This window comes from Castor canadensis, chromosome 5 (genome assembly GCF_047511655.1).
Source record: "Castor canadensis chromosome 5, mCasCan1.hap1v2, whole genome shotgun sequence".
NCBI classification, from domain to species: Eukaryota; Metazoa; Chordata; class Mammalia; order Rodentia; family Castoridae; genus Castor; species Castor canadensis.
The window spans coordinates 27,567,118-27,583,069 of NC_133390.1; the positions used below are offsets into that span (position 1 = coordinate 27,567,118).

The 15,952-nt window shown below is 34.0% G+C and overlaps 1 protein-coding gene across 4 annotated transcripts in view; it reads right to left on the reverse strand.

Annotated features, from left to right (window-relative positions):
* Usp25 (ubiquitin specific peptidase 25) overlaps positions 1–15,952 on the reverse strand; it is a 127,474-nt gene that overhangs the window by 54,050 nt on the left and 57,472 nt on the right. For all 4 annotated transcript variants that reach the window (XM_074072880.1, XM_020159807.2, XM_074072881.1 and 1 more), the window contains 3 exons: positions 12,013–12,150; positions 8,382–8,458; positions 2,097–2,170 (listed from right to left, as the gene is read on the reverse strand). In XM_074072880.1, coding sequence (XP_073928981.1) covers positions 2,097–2,170; positions 8,382–8,458; positions 12,013–12,150 — 289 coding nt within the window. The remainder of the gene's footprint in view (positions 1–2,096; positions 2,171–8,381; positions 8,459–12,012; positions 12,151–15,952) is intronic.

Consider the following 15,952-nt stretch of genomic DNA (forward strand, 5'->3'; position numbering starts at 1 on the left):
GGGGGGAGTAAGTAGGTGAAGTAAACACCTCTCTCCAAAGGGGCTTAACTCTGAATAGAAATGAAAGAATATACTAAAAAAGGCTGAGGAGGGATTTTTTTTTTAAATATTTAAACATGTGAGACAGCAGACCATGTCTAAATACTGATGAGAAAGACATGAAGAGGAAGAAGCTAAAGACACAGTGGGAAGAGTAAGATAATGAAGTGAGGTCTAAGTAAATACATGAAGAAATAGAATTTTAAGCACATAGATAAATAGATCTTTGATACAAAGATATACAATTCCTTTACTATTTGAAGGGACAAAAATAATATGGTGGAGATAGATATAACCAATTGAGCCCTGAGGTTCACTTATTTGGGGAAGTGTTCTTTAAGAAATATGATATAAAACTGCAAACATAAAATTAGATTCAGAGCCTTAGGGAGGTTCATTAACTTCACAGTAATCCATGAAATTTGAAGTAAGATGTTTCTTGGAAAATAAAGAGACAAAGAAGTTAGATTTAAAATGAGTGGAAAAGATAAAAATATTTATTGCAGAAAATGGAAGAGTATGGTGATTACTTGAAATGAGTATGAATGTCCAGTAGGGTTAAAGGTGTGAGGCAAGCACTGCTAAGTTCTGGATCAAATGCCACTTACCCATGGTCTACATTATCACTGTGAATTCATGACCCATTATAGTTAGTCCATTTGTATCGTAACTTTTACACAGCAACATTCAGGTACTTAATACACACAGAGGGAAGATAAATACCTTATAAGGGTCAAAAAAAAGCCAGGGAGGAGGTACCAGAAGGGAATGGGGGAAAGACAGTTTTAGGCATTTGTAAGATGAACATTTGTACTGATGAACAAGGGAGAAAGTGGAATACAGAAAAGGGAGGTCAATGGACAAAAAGCTCTGAAAATGCTGAGGATGTTTTGCAATACGTTTAACAAACATACTGAAAGTATTCCCCAAGGAGAACTTCTGGACTAAAAGAAAGCATTAGGAAGATATACATAAAGATGAGAAGTACTCTAAAATAAGTTATTTTCATGGTAACAAACACACAGTTCAAGAAGAAATTTATTGAAGCCACATTTACTTAGCACAATAGCTTTGAAGCAATTTACTAAGTACAAAGATTTCAACTCTGATTGACAAATAATGTCAACTTTGAAGATCAGTATAATATAGAAATGATTCAATGCAGGGCATTACAAAAATTGTCCAGTCACAACCTGATGAATCATACTCCCTTCTTCAGATATTCCATTTCATATGAAACCAGAATTATATGGTTAACCCAACATAGTGCACTATGCAAAATATTTCAGTGACATAATGAGTATCTAGCGTTTGAAGCAAACAAAACTGTACTCATACTTCACTATAACCTTTCAAATGCATGACTAAAATCTGAGTTAGGGTATGCCTTATTGCGAATCCTAAACTACCAAATTCAAACAAAACCAGAAAACTCACTATTTAAGGACATGAAGGAAAGACAATCTTACACATTTTATACTTTGAGTGACCATGGAAAAAATAATTTTTAAAAAAGTATCAAACCAAGACTGGTATTCAACTCTTAATATAGGTATTATATTACTTACATGAAATGTGTGGAACCAGAAGTACTTCAGATTTTGGAACATTTGCATAGACAATGGATTGAGCATACCTAATCTGAAAATCTAAAATGCTCAAAAATCTAAAGCATTTTAATTACGTCAGCTCTTTACCATCCCATTAATCTCTACATTCCAACAGCTTGAAGTTTCAGAGAAGCCCTCTCATTGTAAAGAGTATTAGGATAAAATAAGTATTAACTAGGAAGTGAGAAAGCACTCTACTATCAACTGATTAATACAACAAGGACTACTAGATGGACTAAGTAAAAAATAAATACCATTCAACAAACACAAAGTCACCACCAAGACAAGGGAAATCTGACTAGGGTGCAGCTCAAGTGATAGAGCGCTGCCTAAGCAAGCCCAAGGCCCTGAGGTCAATCCACAGCACTGCCAAACAAGAAAAAGACGAGGGAGTAACGGACAGCAGCACTGCTTTCACCTGTAATAAAAAGAATCATGTAACTATACCTTCAAGTACTCCCACAGCTAGGAATCTTCCATAGAACAACTCTACCATGGGATTCTTTGGCTTCTCTTCATCCCTAAAGTATGTTTAAAAAAAATAAATATATGATAAACATGCTTATAAATTTTAGACCTATAAATAACAGGGAAACATTTAAAAAGCTGTAATTCCTAACAAGATGACAGCATTTATGTATCTATCATATCTATAGCTTTATTATTTACTGTGTCACCTTGGGCAAAGAGCTTAAATTTATTCTTCAATTTCTTCACCTGTCAAATAAGGATAATTATGGTAATTGAACTCACAGGACTGTTGCAAGGTTAGAATGAGTTACTACATGGAACAAATTTAGAAGAAGGGACACTGTGCTCACAAAGTACTTGCTCTTTCTATAGTCACGATACATTTCAATCTGCATAATATATGGTTATTTAGCCTTCCTTGTTGGGAACAGGGAAAAGCCACTTTTAATGAGAACAGACTGCTACAAAACTCTGTAATGTTATTTCCTGAATTTTCATAAAAGAATGTATATAATACAAAAGCAACAGATGTCACTAGTGAAGGAATACTGCTAGCTCTGAACTAGAGCTACTAGAGAGCTACTCCTTCACTTTCCGAAATTTCATGTTGCTAGTAGAATTGTTTGTGAATTATTTAAATTATCTAACATGTTTTGACTGACTGATTTGTTTGAAGCAAACAAAAATTAGCAATTTTGGGTGAGGCATAGTGTCACATGCCTATTATGATGTCAACATTCAGGAGGCTGAGGTGCGAATTCCCTGAGTTCTAGCCAGTCTTGGCTACATTTCACATTCAAGGCTAGCCTGGGCTACAAAGTGAGACCATATCGCAAAAAACAAAACAAAACTAAACAACAACAACAAATGATGTGTTCAAATGTCTTCTATGGCCCCCAAACACAAAGTTTATTTCGACTTTATTGTATAAAGGCATGTTGTATTTACAATCATACACAGAATTTTTATTGTGTGTTTAAACTAATAAAATTGATTTGTAATACAGTGTTTTAAAAAAAAGTGATATCTGTCTCTTGATAAATGTTTTACATGGGTGATCACTTAATTCTAAGTACAGCGGTGGTAAATATTTCACTTAATACAATCTCAATATGTGACATATTAGTTTTTAACAGCGGTCAAAAAAAGTTTTCTGGCCCTTCACTTTCAGGTATAGGGTAAGACACACTTTCTCAGACTTTCAATTTTTTTGGTTGTGATAAAATGAACACAACACAAAATTTACCATATTAAACATTTTTAAGTGTACACTTCAGTAACATTAATCCCACTGTACAAACAAACTTCAGAACTCTTATCCTCTTGCAAGTCTGAAATTCTATACTCAAAACAACTTTTCCTCTCTCCCTAGTCTCTGGCAACCCATCATTCTACTTTCTGTTTCTATGAGTTTCACATCTCAATACCTCATATAAGTGCCCTATAGTGTCTTCCTTTTTTGTGACTAGCTTCATTTCATTTAGCATAAAGTCCTCAAGGTTCAGCCATGTCCTAACATGTCTCAGAATTCCCATCCTTTTAAAGCTGAATTAGACACCATATTTTGTTTATTCATCATCTATTGATGGACATTTGAGATCCTTCCACCTACAGCTATTGTGAATAATGCTACTGTTATCACTGCTGTAGAAATCTCTCTTTCAGGACTTGTTTTCAATTCTTTTGTATGTATAGGCACAAGGAGAATTGTTAGATCATATGGTAATCCATTTGAATCTTTTGAGGACCCACCATACTATTTTCTATAGTAGCTGTATCATTTTATATCCTCCGTCAACAAAAAAGGCTTCCAAGTTCTCCACATTTTGAGTTTTTTATTTTGTTTTGCTGCTGTTGTTTTGATTAGCAGCTATCCCCATGAATGTGAGGTTTTCCCGCTCTCTTTGAAATTAAGCAAGCCATATGATGTACTTTGCCCAATAAAATGTGTACAGGAATGGTAAGTGTCACTTCTGAACAGAAACCATAACAGCCAGTGTGTTTTTCACTGCCAGGGTGATCCCACAAGTCCTTGGTAAGACTAAGCCTGTGTTGGCCTGCAGCCCTAAGTCAGATCAGCAGAATCCCTCGCATAACCATGCTGGGTCTACCTGAAGCTATTGTACGAGCCTCTAAAGTTTTGGGGTTATTGCCACGGTATTAGATAGCCCACCTTGACTGATGAAAGGTCATACGCTTACCTCTGTTTAATTAACAAAACTATGGAGTTTAAATCACTTGTTCAAATTCACAAAACTAGTAAGTAGTTTTGTGAATTTTGTTTTGTGAACACCCTAAAACCCAGGTGTTTTCCTACCATATGCTTAATCTCTGGCCATTTTTACTCTATAGAAAAGATTTTTCTAAACTATGATAACAAAAAGGACTTGATAATGGTAAGAAATACAGGAAAGAGCCAAAGTTTGTCTCTTTTGATAGAAAAGTCTGAAGTTTTAGATATAAACCTTTACATAGTACATCACCATATCCATGGCATCGTATTTCCATGTAGAAAAGCAACATTGCTATTCTCTCTCCTTACCCATCACACAAGTGAAAGAGTAATCACTCATCTGATGACTTTTTTTGATGCTACTTATGGAAACATATTTTATTCAGTCAGTCCATAAATACAGGGTGCTTTCTATCAATCTAGCACAATGCAAGTGCTGAGGCCCCTATCTTCCAGACAATGACAGCCTGGATGACTTTATTTGATAACTTTGGAGGAGCCAACTGGTTATCAATGACTATACTAATTCTGGTTCCTTTTTCCATTTCCATTCAAATCTTCCATCTGAATTTTGGCATGCTATCCACTGACCTGTGTTATACAATGTCCTTCCCTAAGAAGTCAGGCAGGAATTTTCCAGAAATAGTTTGCCTTGCTCTTCTTTACAACCTCCCAGATACTCTTTCTATGCATTTCTGCTTGTGAATCTCAGGAACCAAGAATGGGGTTCCATCAACATAAATGTGAGAATCAACTGGAAAGGCAATTAAAAAGACATGAAACTCCTATAATAAAAGAGATACATCCATCACTTGCATGAAGGCAGAAGGAAATCAGATTGTCACCAATATCAGAGACAAAGAGAAAACACAGGTACATAGCCTTAGGAATTAGTTTATTACACAATGAATACATAGATACAGATTAATATAGAATGCTTTGGGACAGTGTTTCCCCAAATGTTTAAGGTCACTGGCACACAGATAATACATGAGAGGACTCTAGGAGAAAAAGACATGTTTCAGACAATCAGAGAAACTGAAGCTATACCTTCACAAACTCATACTCTTGGCTTACTATGGCACACCCACTGGAGAGTTCTACTTTATATAGGCAGAACACTCGCTCAGAATCAGGACACCTCCACAGCAGTAAAGAACAAATTGAAATTACTGAGAAACGAATGGAAAGAAGGATGTATTCCAAAGAAAACTTAAAATTTCAGACAAAAATGGAAACATTCTAACTTCTTTTAAAATTGTTTCAGAAAAAGGGGAGATAGCAATAGTTACTAGGTCAGAAAAGGTGACAGAGATCCAAAGAAATTTAATAGAAAGTAAACAGAAAATTAGCAAAACCTCCACAATCAATATATTTAGCCCTTCAGATGGAAAAAGGATTCAGTGAACATTAGAGTGAAATGTTATATATTATTATAAAATTGGGGAGTCATATGTTGAAAATAGAACCCTCTCTAAACGCTTACAGGAAATCTGGATAGATGTGAGAGGATAAACTAGGAATTTCCGTGCAAAACATTAAAAGAAGTACTGAGAACCTCTAAGAGACACAGTTAACACAGATGGGGATATAGCATTGATCAAACTCTAAGGCAGCATGTTCAATAAATTTTTAGTTGAACTCTAAGGAAAAGTATAAGAAACATGAGCTTTACAGAAACTAGGGTAGACAACCATAGAATAATTTCACAGATGGGTCGTGTGTCTGTTGGTCTGAGTATAGAACCCCTGGTAGAATTCCCCAATTCAGAAGGTAAAGGAGGGTAAAGCATGTTTGAATAATAAATGAGCTGGACATCTGAATTCAGATTTCCCTGACCCTCATGGTGAGGAAACCACCAACACAGTAACAATGGAGTAAGTTGGAAAAAACAAATAATATAGACCAAAAAGCAAAGAATAGGAAAAGATATTCAGATCAATCAAGCAGGGCTTGTTCTACATGAGGTAGAGGCTAAGCAGCAGCTTAAACTGTTAAAAACTTAAGCCAAACCTTCCTAAAAGACAGAAAAAACAATCTGTGTATGTGTGTGTGTTTATGTGTATGTATGTATACATATGTATGTAACTGAACCCTAGAGGTATATCAATCCCCCAAAGAAATAGCAGAAAGAAATATATACAAGGCCTAGAAAATTCAGAAGTTAAGGAAAGAATGTATCACAGAGATGACGATCTTCATCAGGTTTCAAAAGCATTGAGAGCAAATTCAGTTCAAGAATCTGAAGGGGAGGTTTTATGGAAGAAACTAAGATGAAGAGAAGAGAGAAACCAACCTTGGAGGCAGTTTTCATAGGCCTAAGCAATTCCATAGCAAAATGAAGAGCTGGCGGCCACTGAAGCACAAAAACAAGTTATTAGAAATGGCTTCCATTCCACCTGGCATTGGTGGGTGGCAAACAGGAGCTCATAAGGAAAATGCAACAAGAGTTTGTTGGGACAGGAAAAAGGACACCTGATGATTAGAGCTCCTAGCATATAAACTTCTAAACAGGCTAAGAAAGCAGCTTTCAAATGGTACATCCTATGATAAAGACAGTTGAGGAAAAGTCAAATTTTGTCCTGTCAGATATTATAGGCTTGGTGCTAATTTAATCTCTTGAGAGACATTTGTCTCAATTTAGTTTAAGTACACAAAAGTAGTCTGTAGCAAACTGGTCCTTAATTACTGGCATGATGGCAGAACTAAAACTTACATGATTTTCTCAAATTGCCATTCCCAAGTTTTTGCTACAGTTTTTCCCAAACTCTTGAGTAGATGCTGCACTAAGTTCTTGAAATAACAGCATAGTGAATTAAGAGGTAAGAGGTTAAACTTTTCCTTTTGTTTCAAAATATCAAAGAGGTCAATTTTAATCGTGTGTGTCCTAATAATCCTCTGAAATTTAAAATTAAAGTATATATAATTCAGCATGTGAAGAACTAAGGGAACTAGTTAGACGTGAAAAAGTAAAAGAGACACAGGCTACAGTTAGTAGGGACCCAACTTTGTTCAGTCATAGAAGTGACAAGCTTACAGTGAGGAACACATAAACTGAGAGGCTGGGAAATCAAATTTCTTTCTATATGACTTGCAATCACTAGGCAAAAATAATCTGATTTCTAAGCATAACTTCTCTGAACTTTTCCTTAAAAAGATTAAGGTGATATCATTTGGAAATAATTTTTCCCTGGATCTTGGCAACACTGTAGGAAGTACATCAAGTTTGGAAGCATCATCTCCTAATTGTTGACACTGCATGGCCAGAATATCTTTAATTTTACTGTAGGCCATGTTATAATGACCTTTATTGGACAATGAGACTAGTGATAATTTAAAAATAGGGAAAAAAAAAAAAAGAAGGAAAATCTTTTTTATTCTGGGACTTCAGGTATTAACTACTACCTCATGTTACAGATTCATGTTGGAGCTTTGACATGGCAGTCTAAATTATCTATAATGGTTCAAGAAAATACAAAAAGGAACAAATGTTGGTTTTAGGAGAATGGCCTCATAAAGATGGGAACAGGACTTCCCTGAAATAGTTAATTTCATCCTCCAGGAAGGCCACCCACATATTTTGAATAAGCAAGGTTTTAACGGTTAAGCCTAATGGATACAGAATAAGAAGCAGGGAATACTTAGAGAAACAGGATATCCCTGGTTCTCATGATCCCATGAGAAAGGACTTTCCCAGAAATAGAAAGTCCTTCATAATTCCTCCACCACTAACCCACTACTACTTTTGAAGAGTGATTATTGAATCTAAGGAAAAGAAGTGGGCATGTATGATTAGTTAGGCTCAGATCAGAATCTACTATCAGGTCATATAGTAGAAACTGAAAGCTACCCAGAATTTGTGCCCACAGATTTCAAACAGCTTATCAGTAAAATAAATAATACTGGGAATCTCAGAAGTATGTCTTGGTTTTCATTTTCTGTGTTGACATTGAGTACATAAGGGAAAAAAACTTAGTGCTATGTATTAACTTCCTAAAACCCCATCATTAAATTTCACAGTAACTTACGTCTCTTCTTCAGCTTTTGTTTGGAAGGCATCTTCTAACCAATCTAATAATTTGTGTGTAAATTCACTTACGTCTTGCTGTGGAAATAAAAAAGTCTTATTGGTATTTGAGTTTACTAATAAAAATGCTAGATATGTTGCAACATAAAAATTACAGCCAGTCACTGAAATGTATAAACACCAACTCCTCACAACAGTATCATGTAAAATGTTTCACATAAAATGCAACAATTTTTTTCAAATTGTAACCACTGTAAAAAAATCAATACTTAAAAAAGGATTATTATAGTCACTATTACTGGGTTACACTTTAGGAAAAATACACGCACACACACATATTCAAATTTAACAATGAGTTTATAAAAAACAATTAGCACTGTACCCTCAAGTTAATTCTATAATAGATGCTTGTAACATGAAAGACTTACATAATACAAAAGCATTCTTCATTTTATAAACAATCATCACAACTTCTCTTTTAGAAGACAGACTAGAGCCTGTGGACAATTCAGTTTCTTGATTCAATACATACACACAACTCTTTAAGCCATATCCACCTTTACCAAGCCACTAGCTAGCTTCAGCAGGTTAAATCTAACTAGTTGCTGACACCTCAATTATTTAGGCTAGAATCTTATGCACCTCAAACTGATTCTTCATTCAGAGACAGAAAATATGTCACCATTTACCATTTCTGTCTTTGGTCCTTGCTCCTAAAACATGGAATAGAAATAGGTAGTGTTATACTTACCAACTACCACAATTCTTTACATAATATGAGTTTAGAGGAATAGGTTCACAAAGAAAATAGGGAAAAACATAAGTTAACCATAAGACTGCTCAAAGACAGAGGAATCAATACGGGTACTTTATTTACTTACAAAAATAGCCCCAAGTATAAAATGGACTATTACATATTTTTTCACATAGGTTTTTGAAAAATGTTTGGGTAAACCTATTCACCTCACAATGTCAACTAAGGTCTAGGGATCTTAAGTAAATTCTCTAGCACTATATGGATAAATAGGACTAAATTCTGCACAAAAATCTATTTAGACACAACCATATCATCTATAGTGGGTAGAACAGTACCCCACCAAAATATGTATTAACTTGGAACCTCAGATCTTCATGGAACATGGGACTTTGTAGGTATAACTGAAGCAAGATCTCAAGATGAGATCATCCTAGGTAAGAGTAAGCCCCAAATCTAATGATCGATGTTCCTGTAAGAAACAGAAAGAAAGAAAGAAAAAAAAAGAAGACACGGGGAAAAAGAAGTGAGAAACTGGAGCTATGCTGACACAAGACAAGGAATGCCAGGTGCCACCAGAAAATGGTAGAGGTAAGGAAGGATTCTCCTCCCAGAGCTATCATCAGAAGAATAACCTTTCCCTTCATTTTGGACCTCTTGCTTCTAAAATTGTTAATGTTATTCAACCATTTTGTAATATTGTTAAAACCACCCAACTTAGAATAATTTTTATGGTTGTCCTAGGAACTAGTGTATAACCTTAAAAGAAATTTTCACACTTTTCTATAACTTTACTTATCTTGAAGATTCAATCCAACAAGACACAAAAAGGGTCGAACATGGTAATTCACACCTTATAAATCCAAGCAACATGGGAGGCAGAAGAAATATGAGAATCGTGATTAGAGGTCAGTTAGTGCAAAAAAATAAGTGAGACCGTATCTTAAAAGCAAGCCCATTACCAGAGGAGGGGAGCAAAAAAAAGCCTATGTAGTGCATGCCTGTAATCTTAGGTACATGGAAAGCTAAGTAGAAGATCACATGCCCCAGGCAAAAGTGATACCCTACCTTAAAAAAAAAAAAAAAAAGAGGTTGGGTGTGAGGCTCAAGTGGTAAAGCACTTGCACAGCAAGCACATAAAAAAAAAAATGGTGATCTATCACAAGTTTTCAGAAACAGTTAATCCCTGTCTTTTGAAACAACCAATCTAAAATTAAAAATTGTTTAATAAAAATTCTAACTAATTTCATCAAGAGAAAAATGTAAGGTCTTTATTATAACATTTTACTTTTAAACTAAAAGATGAGATTAAAAGTAACAGTACTACTGCATGCCAAAGTGTCCCGCATAATACTCTAGCATATTTCAAAACAAAGCTTTAGGAAGAATGTCAAATTCATTCTTTTAAAAAAATAGAATGCTCATGCCACTTATGAATTTATACTTCAGAGTTAAGAGTTTGGGGAACAAAAGAGAATCAGATCTGCATCAACCTGAACTGAAAGGAACCTACTTTAAGAGCCCACTAGAGAAAAAGAACCAACAATGAGGAAACTAGTTAGTCTACACCGCGAGCTCAAAGCAAAGGCAATCAGAACACCTAAGAGCAAAACAGTTAGGTGTCTGTCTCCACTTTCACTCTATCGCCAACTGAAAAAGTCCCTGCAGGTGAGCTTGTAAAGCTCCAAATGCAGTCTATCTGGCCTCATTTTTAAAGATGAAAAGACACTCGAAGATCACTATAAATCTGTGCAAAACATCAAAAGAAAAGAAAGTAAAACACTAGGAAAAATCAATTCCAAAAGAAAGTAATCTTGCTAACATTTAATTATATACTAAGAGCCACTGAAGAATATAGTGTACCATGTATTAAAGAAAAGAATGATAAAGAAACAAATTAATGAATAAGTAAATAAAAAATATATTCTTAGAAGTACTCAAACTGATAGTGTGGGATCATTTTAGGAAAACTATGATTTTTGGCTTATATTAGTGTTATTGTGACAGAAAGAGTAAGTAACAAAGGTGAACAGATACAACCTAGAGGGCACTGGTCATTGACAGAAATTTTTTTCAGAAGAAAACTCCAATGTGAATACCCTTTTTGTTTGGTATATCTGCCGCACAAGAATTTTTAGAAGAAAGAAAAAAAAATCCACAGGAAAGTTGGAAACAGAATTTTTCAGTCATCCTTCAAATTCCTTTTCCATACATGCACAAAAGAGAGATATATTCAAGGGCCATAAAAACTGTATCACAAAACCAATGCTTTTTAAATCTCTTCTCAAATATTTTATCTTCTACTCTGTACTGCAGCAGTCATCTCTTTCAATACTTGATTATTCCCTGCCACCTTGTTCATTCCTCTTTGTTTTCCTTCTTAATTCCTCTGACCTTTCAAATATGTCAGGATATTGGTTTGTGGACATTTCTATTTTTATATGAAAATTCCCAAGATTGCTTTCAGAAAATGTAAAAAGGCTCCATGACAGCACTATTTAAAGAATGAAAACAGTAAGGAGAGCAATATCATTCTCTACATGTCCCTGACAGCAAGAACAGGAGTATCATAATCATATATACTATACTGACACATATTTGTTAAGATTTTTAATTAATGTGAACATTCTTAATTTTATCCATTGTTTACTCTTACCAATTTCAATCATAAAGTCACAACTTCTTTTACCTTAATATTTCCAATTTAGATCACGCACTTTTGTTTAATTTAAAAATGCCAGGATAAAAAAATGCCTTAAAATGGTTCCAGGTCATTATTAGTAAAGCTAAATAATGCATCCTAAATTGAAAAGGTTGCTTAAGGATTCATGGTATTGAATAAAATACAGATGGTTAATAAACAAGTACAAAAGGCTACCTGCTGTGAGTCATTTGATTTGAAGGCATCCTTAAGAATTTCAACAGCTCTTGACGGATCAACATACTTCCTTTTAGTACCAACAAGAAGTGCAAAAAGATACCTCAGCTCACGCATAAAAGGCAAATTCCGATGCTCCTACAGGAAAAACAAACTTAAGTTAACAAAATTTTTACTGGTCAGCAGATATTCGTCTTAACAGTAATCAAAAATTAAGCTAACTAATGCAGACTAGGGGTAAATCCAGCACTTCATATCATATTTAAATAAAAGTAGATGTTGTCCTCTACAGGACCCAGAGTAGTCAAACATGAAGATAGCAGATGGCCTAGACTAGCTCATGATTTTAGCATAAAAGCCACATATTCATAGCAAATCATGTCATTACCAGCCAAGAATATCCTCCTCATTCAAGTCTGTTTATTGCAATCTTTTCCATTCAGCAAGATCCAGCTGCTGCTGACAAGGGCAACAGTAACAGCCAACATTCAATAAGTACTCACTGCATGCCAGGCACCATTCTAAGTGCTTTACCCCATAAACCCATTTAAACCAAAATCCCTCCTCCTCCTCTGCCAGTCTACCTCTAGTGAAATGAATGTCTTAACTGCCAGTGCTACTGAATGATCCTAATTACTGGACTAGGACCATGTCTAACTATCATTTCATAATTTAATGAACAGTAACTATTGATAGGTTTATTATTTTTAACACTGCTTATTTCATGACTTTATTTAATATAATTATAATTATAATTTTTAATTTTGTTTTACAAGTAATTAACCTAACCATTAATTATACCAGGTAATTATATGATGCTAATATATCGTCTTCTTGAAACTCTTCGAAATTTTACTTTTGTTCTCAGTAAGAATATAAGCTTCTCAGAGATAAAGACTTCAACATCTCTTCTATAACCTTTGCTACACAAACCAGGCATTCAATTATAGTAGTTGATTAAACCAAATCCTTAAGAAAATAAACAAAAATCCATACTGTCAATCACTAGCAACTTATTTTTTTAAAAAGGAACATTAATACACATAATTTAGTGAAAGGCTTCACATCAACAAAGCAGACAAACAGTTCTTACAATATTTAGTTCTTGCAATAGCAATTTTAATATAAAGATCAAACATACTACTTAAATGAGAAAAACTATTCCAAATTTACATAATTAGTACTATCAACATTGTAGGGGCATATTTATGTCTCTATATAATTTCTGCTCAGAATAATATAATCCACATAGAAATTGCTGCTTTCAAAATATATTCAAGGCTGAGCATGGTGGTATATGCCTATACTCCAAGCTAAGTGAGAGTCAGAGGTCAGAGGCTCACAGTCTAAGTTCGGCCCATGACAAAAATGAGTTACCCTATTTGAAAAACAACAAAAGGGCTGGGGACATGGCTAAAGAGCCATGCCTAGCAACTTTAAGGTCCTGAATTCAAACCCCAGTACTGTCCCAAAAAAATTTTGAACTTTTTGACTCTTAAAAAATAAACAGAAGGCAATAAAACTGGTTCCAAATATTTACCATTTCATCCAAAAACTACACACACCATTAAAGTACTCACAAGGTACACTGGCTACTTCTGACATAAAAGTGTTGAGTTATAAAGAACATTCAACACATTTAATGTAAATATAATAAATTCCATCAGTGAAAGGTTAAGTACAAAACTTTTTAAGTGAAAAAAAAAAAACTAATTTATGTTTCCGTGGTATTTCCTGTCTCCTCTCCAACTGCCTTGTAAAGTTTTAAAACTGTAAATAACACTAATTTAATCCACAAAATAATTTCCAAAAATACCTTTAGTTCCTGCCAATTTCTATCTTTATCACTGTATCTAAAAGAAGGCAGTTTTTTAGAAGACATTCCTTGTCAAGAAAGGATGAAAGTAATGATTTTTGAAAATTAAGAGAAATGCTGCTGAGTAGCAAGAAGCAAAATATTTTAATATAGTGAAACATAATTGTCTCAGACAATTCCTGTGGCTAGAAAATCATTTTTGAATTACTGGCTTTGTTGAGGTATGACTGATGCACAATACATTTTACATTACAAAGCAGTATCACAATCAATATAACACACCTATCCATCACCCCCATATTTCTTCACCCATTGGTCATTGTCCACTCACCCTAGGAGATCATAGTCCCTTTGTATTTTCTAGAAAAGTATGTAAATGGAATTATATACTATGCACTTATTTTAGTCTGCTCCCTGATGCAGCATCATGATTATGTGCACTAATAATTCAGGATAGCCCAGTGAAGTGTGTTACACCTATAATTTCAGCTACTCAGGCAGCTGAGGCAGGAAGTCTCTAGTTCTCGGTTTTTATCAAAAATTTTTATGGTTTTACTTCTTCCTTTTAGTCCACTGTGAATTCTTTTGGTGTCAGGTGATAGGTAAAGGTAATTTTTCTGTGTATGACACTACTTGAAAAATAATTTCTTTTGCTCACTTATTTTGCAAACTTTGATTAAAGTTTATTTACCTCATTTATGTGGGTCTGTCTCTGAACTGTCTATACTGTTTCATTGCTGTATGACAATCTCTTGGCCAGTAACATCATGTCTTTATTGCTGCAGCTTGAGAATCCCTACAACACTGATTTTCTTTTAAATTGTTACTGCTATCCTGTATCATTTGAATTTCCACATATATTTTAGAATAATTTCTCATCTCCTATGTAAAATCCTGTTCAGATTATTACTGAGATTACATTAAATCTCTAGCTTAATTTGGGGACAACTGACATGTTAAAAATACTGAAACCCATCTGTGAGCATAGTATATCTCTTTATTTCTTTTTCTCTCAGCAATATTTACAGTTTCCAGTGTACATATCTTCCATCTATTAGGCCAACTTACCCTTAACAATTTCACATTATGGATGCTACTGTATAAAAGTATTTTCAATGTGAATTTTCATTTTTGTTAATATTTAGAAATACAAGTGAGTTCAGTATGTTAATCTTAACTTTACTATATTCATTTCCTGACTTTAGCATGTTTTTTTCTTTGTAAAGTCCTTAGAATTTCTTAGACAATCAAATCATATAGACAACTTTTTTATTTCTTCCCTTCTAATTTATATTAACAAAAAGTCCTATTCCTTCCTTTCCAATTACCATGGTTCTTTTCTTTTCTTGTCTATGGCACTGGTTATGAACTCCAATTTAATGCTTAATAGAAGTGGTGAAGGTTGATATTTTGATTTTTCCCAATATTTGAAAACCATTCCATTTTTCACCATTAAGTGTTATATCACAAGTAGTTTCTTGCTACCTTTCTTTTTGTTTTGTAAGTGAGCTTTATCAAAATAGAAAGTTCTTTTTTATTCCTAATTTTTAGGATATTTTTATCATAAATTGTCAGTTTTTGTCAAATCCCTTTTTTTCCTCTATTGAGACAATCATATAGTTTTTTGTTTTTAGTGCATAAATATGGTAAAATGAACTGATTTTTGTAATGCCAAACCAATTTTGCATTACTTTATAAACCCCACTTCCTCATGAGGTATTATCCTCTGTGTGTGTGTGTGTGTGTGTGTGTGTGTGTGTGTAGCAAGATTCAACTTGCCAAAAATTTACTACAACATTTTATTTCCATACTCATGAGGAAAGTTTGTCTACACTTTTCTACTTTGGGTTTTAGGGTAATGCTGGGCTTATCAAATGAGTTGGGAAGTTTTACACTACTTTGATTTTCTATAAAAATGTACCTATTGTATTTTTTAGTAGAAAGGGTCCAAATTGTTTAATATGATATGGTTACAAGTTATCTACTCCTTCATCAGTAGACTTTAATACCTTGTGTCTTTCAATATACTTATTTTTTGTTTATATTTATTTTTTCTTTTACTATTCATAGAATACATACTAACATTTCCATTTTTATCCCTAGAATGTATAATTTACGTATTTC